Source organism: Stegostoma tigrinum, chromosome 1, assembly GCF_030684315.1.
Source record: "Stegostoma tigrinum isolate sSteTig4 chromosome 1, sSteTig4.hap1, whole genome shotgun sequence".
Taxonomy (NCBI): domain Eukaryota; kingdom Metazoa; phylum Chordata; class Chondrichthyes; order Orectolobiformes; family Stegostomatidae; genus Stegostoma; species Stegostoma tigrinum.
In genome coordinates, this window is record NC_081354.1 from 586139 (window position 1) to 593854 (window position 7716).

The 7716-nt window shown below is 46.5% G+C and overlaps 1 protein-coding gene across 2 annotated transcripts in view; it reads right to left on the reverse strand.

Annotated features, from left to right (window-relative positions):
• The window catches only part of LOC125453595 (solute carrier family 49 member A3), an 81155-nt gene extending 74978 nt beyond the window's left edge, over window positions 1–6177 (reverse strand). The window contains exon 1 of one of the 2 annotated variants that reach the window (XM_059645737.1): window positions 6015–6177. In XM_059645737.1, the coding sequence (XP_059501720.1) occupies window positions 6015–6134 (120 nt within the window). In that variant the 5' untranslated portion in view covers window positions 6135–6177. Of the gene's footprint in view, window positions 1–5991 lie in introns of both variants that reach the window. The other variant, XM_059645754.1, reaches the window with a different exon arrangement.
• Between the last annotated feature and the right edge of the window lie 1539 nt (window positions 6178–7716).

Genomic DNA, 7716 nt, shown 5'->3' on the forward strand with positions numbered 1-7716 from the left:
CAATGCTACTGCCTCGAAATCAGTGTAAGAAGCCAATTAGTTTCATGAGTACCCCCTCACTGTAAATCAATTAACTGGTGTTAAACCGTTTTCAGCACCTAAACATTTAAAAGCAATTTACAAAAATCATTTGAAAGTAAATCACCATATTGGGAACAACATTCCAAAATATTTATCTCTGATTTGTTCGGTAAATAGCTAAGAAAAATATTTTGTATTACTTTGTAGCATTTATAGACAGCTCATTAACAGAGGATGCATACATGTTGTTGAAGCTTTTCATTTGCACTCATTAGGACTATGCACAAGAGTACCTATTCAAAAGCAAAATCCAACATTTGGCTTCAGAGACAGTGGGAACTGCAGATGCTGGAGAATTCAAGATAACAAAATGTGGGGCTGGATGAACACTGCAGGCCAAGCAGCATCTCAGGAACACAAAAGCTGACCTTTTGGGCCTAGGCTCTCCAATGAAGGGTCCAGGCCCGAAACATCAACTTCTGACTAGAAGATAGAAAAAGGTTTTTAAAAATGACAATTGGTTCTGATTAAAAGTCACTGACCTAAAGCATTCTCTCTCCCCAGATTGTCTGACCAATCAACATGCTCTCCAGTATTTTCTATTTTTGTGAATACATTTTGAATTGGGAAGGTGATGGCCTAGTGGTCATCACTGGACTATCAATCTAGGAACCCAGCAAATGTTCTGGGGAGAGATAATAGGAACTGCAGAGGCTGGAGAATCTGAGATACCAAAGTGTGGAGCTGGATGAACACAGCAGGCCCAGCAGCATCTCAGGAGCACAAAAGCTGACGTTTCGGGCCTAGACCCTTCAGAGAGGGGGATGGGGTGAGGGTTCTGGAATAAATAGGGAGAGAGGGGGAGGCAGACCGAAGATGGAGAGAAGAGAAGATAGGTGGAGAGGAGAGCATAGGTGGGGAGGTAGGGAGGGTATAGGTCAGTCCAGGGAAGACCGACAGGTCAAGGAGGTGGGATGAGGTTAGTAGGTAGGAGATGGAGGTGTGGCTTGGGGTGGGAGGAAGGGATGGGTGAGAGGAAGAACAGGTTAGGGAAGCAGAGACAGGCTGGGCTGGTTTTGGGATGCAGTGGGTGGAGGGGAGATTTTGAAGCTGGTGAAGTCCCTCTTCTGCATGTACACAGGCCCCAAACCCCACCTCTTCCTCCGTTACATTGATGACTGTATTGGCGCCGCCTCTTGCTCCCCAGAGGAGCTCAAACAGTTCATCCACTTCACCAACAGCTTCCACCCCAAACTTCAGTTCACCTGGGCCATCTCCAGCACATCCCTCACCTTCCCGGACCCCTCAGTCTCCATCTCAGGCAACCAGCTTGTAACTGACGTCCATTTTGAGCCCACCGACTCCCACAGCTACCTAGAATACACCTCCTCCCACCCACCCTCCTGCAAAAATCCCATCTCCTATTCCCAATTCGTCTGTCTCCGCCGCATCTGCTCCCACGATGAGGCATTCCACTCCCACACATCCCAGATGTCCAAGTTCTTCAAGGACCGCAACATTCCCCCCAGTGATCAAGAACGCCCTTGACCGCGTCTCCCGTATTTCCCGCAACACATCCCTCACACCCCGCACCCCCCACAACCGCCCAAAGAGGATCCCCTTCATTCTCACATCACCCCACCAACCTCCGGATACAACGCATCATCCTCCGACACTTCCGCCATCTACAATCCGACCCCACCACCCAAGACATTTTTCCATCCCCACCCTTGTCTGCCTTCCGGAGAGACCACTCTCTCTGAGACTCCCTTGTTCGCTCCACACTGCCCTCCAACCCCACCACACCCGGCACCTTCCCCTGCAACCGCAGGAAATGCTACACTTGCCTCCACACCTCCTCCCTCACCCCTATCCCAGGCCCCAAGATGGCTTTCCATATTAAGCAGAGGTTCACCTGCACATCTGCCAATGTGGTATACTGCATCCATTGTACCAGTGTGGCTTCCTCTACATTGGGGAAACCAAGCGGAGACTTGGAGACCGCTTTGCAGAACGCCTCCGCTCGGTTCGCAATAAACAACTGCACCTCCCAGTCGCAAACCATTTCCACTCCCCCTCCCATTCTTTAGATGACATGTCCACCATGGGCCTCCTGCAGTGCCACAATGATGCCACCCGAAGGTCGCAGGAACAGCAACTCATATTCCGCTTGGGAACCCTGCAGCCCAATGGTATCAATGTGGACTTCACCAGCTTCAAAGTCTCCCCTTCCCCCAGCACATCCCAAAACCAGCCCAGTTCGTCCCCTCCCCCCACTGCATCCCAAAACCAGTCCAACCTCTTCTTCCTCTCACCCATCCCTTCCTCCCACCCCAAGCCGCACCTCCATCTCCTACCTACTAACCTCATCCCACCTCCTTGACCTGTCCGTCTTCCTTGGACTGACCTATTACCTCCCCACCTACCTTCTTTTCTCTCCATCTTCGGTCCGCCTCCCCCCCCGCCGCTCCCCTCCCCTCCCTATTTATTCCAGAACCCTCACCCCATCCCCCTCTCTGATGAAGGGTCTAGGCCCGAAACGTCAGCTTTTGTGCTCCTGAGATGCTGCTGGGCCTGCTGTGTTCATCCAGCCTCACATTTTATTATCTAAGTAAGGTGTCAGTTAGTTTTCTTCCCTGAATGGAATTAGTGACTCAGATTGGTTTTTGTAACAGTAATAGTTGTCACGGTTAGCATTAAGACTAGCCTTACATTTCAGATTTTAATCATGGAATTTTAAAGCCACAACTACCACAGTGGGATTCAAGTCCACATCAACACAGCATTAGAGATGACAAGGTGTAGAGCTGGATGAACACAGCAGCCAAGCAGCAGAGAAGCAGGAATGCCCAAAACATCAGCTTTCCTGCTCGCCTGTGTTCAGCCAGCTCTACACCTTGTTACCCCAGATTCTCCAGTTCCTACTATCTCTCTCAACGTAGCATTAGCCTGGACTTCTGGTTTACTTTTTCAAAACATCACTATGCACCATCTCCTTGCTCATGACCCTGAGAGCATCTTGGCATACATTTTGATAATGAGTTGACATTTTAGTCAGAATCGGGCATCTGCTCCCATGTGTTGATATTAATACAACCAGACCTTCATGAAACCTTGGAGATCATCTTGGAAATACTTCTTTTGATCCTTGTGAACATGATTCCTGATGAAGTGGAGTAGAAACATTGGAAATTCTCATGGGTCATTTTGGCATCAAGTCCTGTATGCAGTCTACAAGATTGCCATGCTAAATGATGTTAGCATGTGTGTCTTAAAAGAAGTCTGGTTTGCTCTTTTGTTATCCTACTTGATTCACACAATTCTCAACTCTGTCATGGCTGTTGCGTTCAGACCTCAATATGGCATTGAAAATTTTGCTCAACCTTCAGATCCATAAAGAGGGGCCACTGCTCAACAGATGAGATTATTACTAGGTCCAATACCACATTCTCAAAAACACAAATATTTAATTTACTAAAGGCTGAGCTGGTACATTGGATTCTGGGGCATACCTGTTATTTATGATTTGGGATAGCCTCCAAGATATGGAAAATCAGATTTTTTTCAGACACCTCACTGCAAGTCACAATTGGATTTGATCCAATTCATGTGATTTGGTACAGGGCCTTAGCCTGTGTCCTACTCAAGGCAGGTTCTGTGCACTTTGGTGAATACATCAACTTTCTGTTGTATTTCTGCAATGAATACTAACTATTTCAATGTGAGCACACTGCAGTTCTACTTAAGTGGTTGGATTGAACTGGACCTTTAGACAGTTGAGTTTAGTGCTGTCATTATAGCTTAAAATTGCATTATTTCAGCATGAAATAGAGAGAACAGAATCACTGCTATGACACACCCTGTTTTGGGGTCTGTTTTGAAAACAGGAGCCTGTCATGGAAACATTAAAAAGTACTGTTACTTGCACACAGTCATAGATCCTGTTGCTGAAATTGGCTGGTCTCCCATAATGTATCAAAGGACTGTGCGTTTACTAGTCAAAGGCTTTTGAATGACTAAAAGGAAGTAATTTTTTAAAAAGGGTCAACATTTTTCTGGGATTAAGTGTGTTGTGAAGATGATGCTGGTTACTAATCTATGGGTTGGAAGTCATAATCTGGAAGGTCCTCCTCTGCAACTGACGAGGGCAATAAGCAATCTAGCTAGGGTGTCCTCAACTGTTCAGTGTAACACTATTCGCTGCAGGTGCTACATTCAATTCTCAAGAAAGGTGAGAAGTTATGATCATCATGACATCAAGGTCACTTTGAATTTCTTCATTCTGCCAGAAATTCACAAATCAGCCACGTTTCTGACAAATCAGCATTCCTCCTCCATACAATGTTTTCAAGAAGCTAGGTTGTTTACGTGGTTGACAGCAAAAACCATTTATTCACCAAATTATTGCCCCAAGTTATAAAGCTGCATTGCAAAAACAATTACAAGCCACACTATCTCAGCCAAGAGAGCAGCCCTTATACAGCCTGCTTGCAGACAAGGAAGAAATTCAAGAAAACAAGTGGCAGACTCGATTCTAGAAAGGAGATTCTCAAGAAGAATACAGAATTCAAGGATCACCAAAGCAAAATACTGAAAATGCTAATGTTGTGTCAACCAGGGCAAACACATGATGTCAGTCCATAAACCTCTTGCTAAAGTCAACTGAGTTCAAAGGGTGTTCCCAACTATCCTTGGATTCTGATGACAAGGTCAAAGAAATCTTCTAATCAAAGCTATATGAACCTCTGGTAACCACCTTCACAGACAAGGTGATAATTCTTAGAAATCTTGACACGAGGATGGGTTCACAGTCTCAAAACTTTGGGATGAAAACCATTGTTAAGCATCATTTATGTGTCCCTCTTGCGCGCAAAGACAACCTCATGGTTAGTCATCTTTTCCCAAAAACACTAAGACATCTAGACAAAGATCAAAGCATGAGTGCTTATATACAATGTGATAGAACCAGAGATCAGGCATATACCTTGCCTAACAGCTAACAAATGGTGGACAGTTCACCAACTCATTCAGACTGCCTTGGTGGTGGAGACAACCCCAATCAGAAGCTAACAGCACAACAGATATGGAAATATTCCAAGTCACTCACACAGTGTTCAAGGAATGGACACACATGAAATAATTGCCAAGATAACAAAGTGTGGAGCTGGATGAACACAGCAGGCCAAGCAGCATCTTAGGAGCACAAAAGCTGACGTTTCGGGCCTAGGCCCTTCATCAGAAAAGGGGGATGGGCACTGGGTTCTGAAATAAATAGGGAGAGAGGGGGAGGTAGACCAAAGATAGATAGAGGAGAACATAGGTGGAGAGGAGATACACCGCTCCACCTATACTCTCCCCTCCACCTATCTACTCCTCTATCCATCTTCAGTCCACCTCCCCCTCTCTCCCTATTTATTCCAGAACCCTCTCCCCATCCGCCTCTCTGATGAAGGGCCTACGCCCGAAACGTCAGCTTTTGTGCTCCTGAGATGCTGCTTGGCCTGCTGTGCTCATCCAGCTCCACACTTTGTTATCTTAGATTCTCCAGCATCTGCAGATCCCATTATCTCCTAAATAATAGCCAAGACGAGTTGCAGTCATTGAAATCAATTCTCTTTCAAAGTGGCAAGAAATTCTAGAACACCGCGAAAAAGCACAAAGTGATTTGATGCAAACATGTAATCCAAGTTCATTATTTACAGTCAGCCAGCCTGACAAATCTACCAAGCGCTCAAAGTTCAAAGAAGCGTCTGCCCATCAGTCAAAAGGAAGTTCACCATAGGCCCCGCGATATGAAGCGGACAGTGGCGACAGGCGGCTGAGGGACTTGAACTACCACGTAGAGGACTCGGCCTTCACCAAGGCAATGCCTCAGTACGAGGACCAACAGCAAAGGAGGTAACCAGCTGATTAAAGCCAAAAGAAAGAGTCTCTCAGTGACCACCATCGAGGGACTCTCCCTCCACGTACCCCACACAAGCCTCCCATCATACCATGGCATTAGAGCAGCTCAAAGCGCTGCTAGCGACCAGCACCAACCACCGACGCCGATAGCTCTGATACCGTAACGCCAGGTTGGGCTCCGATTCACCGTTAACGCGGCTCGACTCCATTCGGCTCGTTCCCAGAACCCGGCAACTGAACCACCGACGCACAGGCGCCCCACCCACTGCACACGTCAACATCGTCCTCGGCCAATTGCCTGAGGGGAAACGCCGCCTCAGGTCCCGTGATCAGACGCACGTGATAATTGGCAAAAAATGGCACCGGATCTACTCCCATTCTTCACCTACCGCAAAACCCGGCTCAGGATTCACTCCCATTCCTCAACCAATATAAAACCATTGTCAGGGCACACTCCCATTCCTCAAGGGCAGCATGGCAGTTCAGTGGTTAGCACTGCTGCTTCCCCAGTGCCAGGGATCCATGTTTTCGTCCAGACTTGGACAGCTGTCTATATGGAGTTTGCACATTCCCCCTATATCTACGTGGGTTTGTCAGGTGCTCTGGCTTCTTCCTACAATCCAAATATGTGCAGGTTATGTGGATTGGCCATGGTAAATGTGTGGCTGCAGGGTAAGGTAGGTCTCCAAAGACACTCTTCAGACGGTTGGTGCACACTCATTAATCCGAATGGCCTCTCTATTTAAATTATAGGGACTCTATGATGGTAACTACCTCCAAACTCTGCTCTGGACCAACTTCCATTACTCAACTATCACAAAGCTCACATATGGTCAGAACAGCAGACCTTGACATTGACTTTAATTCCATGTGGTAGGCTGCTTAGTAAGTTTAGATCATGTGGGATTGAGCAAGAGGTATCCTTTATTGTTAGGAGAGGGTGGTGGTAGAGGGTTCTTGTTCAGACTGGAGGCCTGTAGTCAGTGGTATGCCACAAGGATCAGTGCTGGGTCCACTGTTGTCCATCATTTTATAAACACTTTGGATAGAATATGGGAAGCATGGTCTGTAATTTTGTGGGTGATACCAAAATTGGTGTACAGTTGATCGTAAAAAAGGTTATCTAACAGTACAACAGGATCTTGATTGACTGGGCCAGTGGGCTGAGGAATGGTAGATGGAGTTTAATGCAGATAACTCTAAGTTGTAGCATTTAGTAAGACAAACCGGCATGGGCACTACAGTTAATGGTAGGGCCCTGGGGACAGTTGTTGGACAGAGAAACCTAGGAGTTTAGTTATAGTTCCTTGAAAGATGCATAACATGTAGACAGGGTGGAGAAGGTGGTCTTGGTACCCTTGCCTTCATCGGCCAGAACATTGAATACAGGAGTTGGAATGTCATGTTATGGACATACAAGACTTTGGTAAGACCACATTTGTAGTAATCTGGTCACCCTGCTGTAGGAAGGATGTTATTAAACTGGAAAGGGTGTTCAAAAGGTTTAGAAGGATGCTACTGAAACTGGGGGATTTGAGTAGTAAGGAAAGGTTGGGTCGGCTGGGACTCTTTTCCCTGAAGCGTAGGAGGCTGAGGGGAGACTTTATAAAGTTTTAAGTCATGAGGGGCATAGATAAGTTGAATAGTCAAGGTCTTTTCCCAAGAGTAGCAGAGTCCAAACCTAGAGGCCTTACCTTTAAGGTGAAAGGGGAAAGATTTAATATTGTTGCAAGAGGCAACTTCTTCACACAAGGGAATAGTGGAATGAACTCCTAGCAGAAGTGGGAGAGG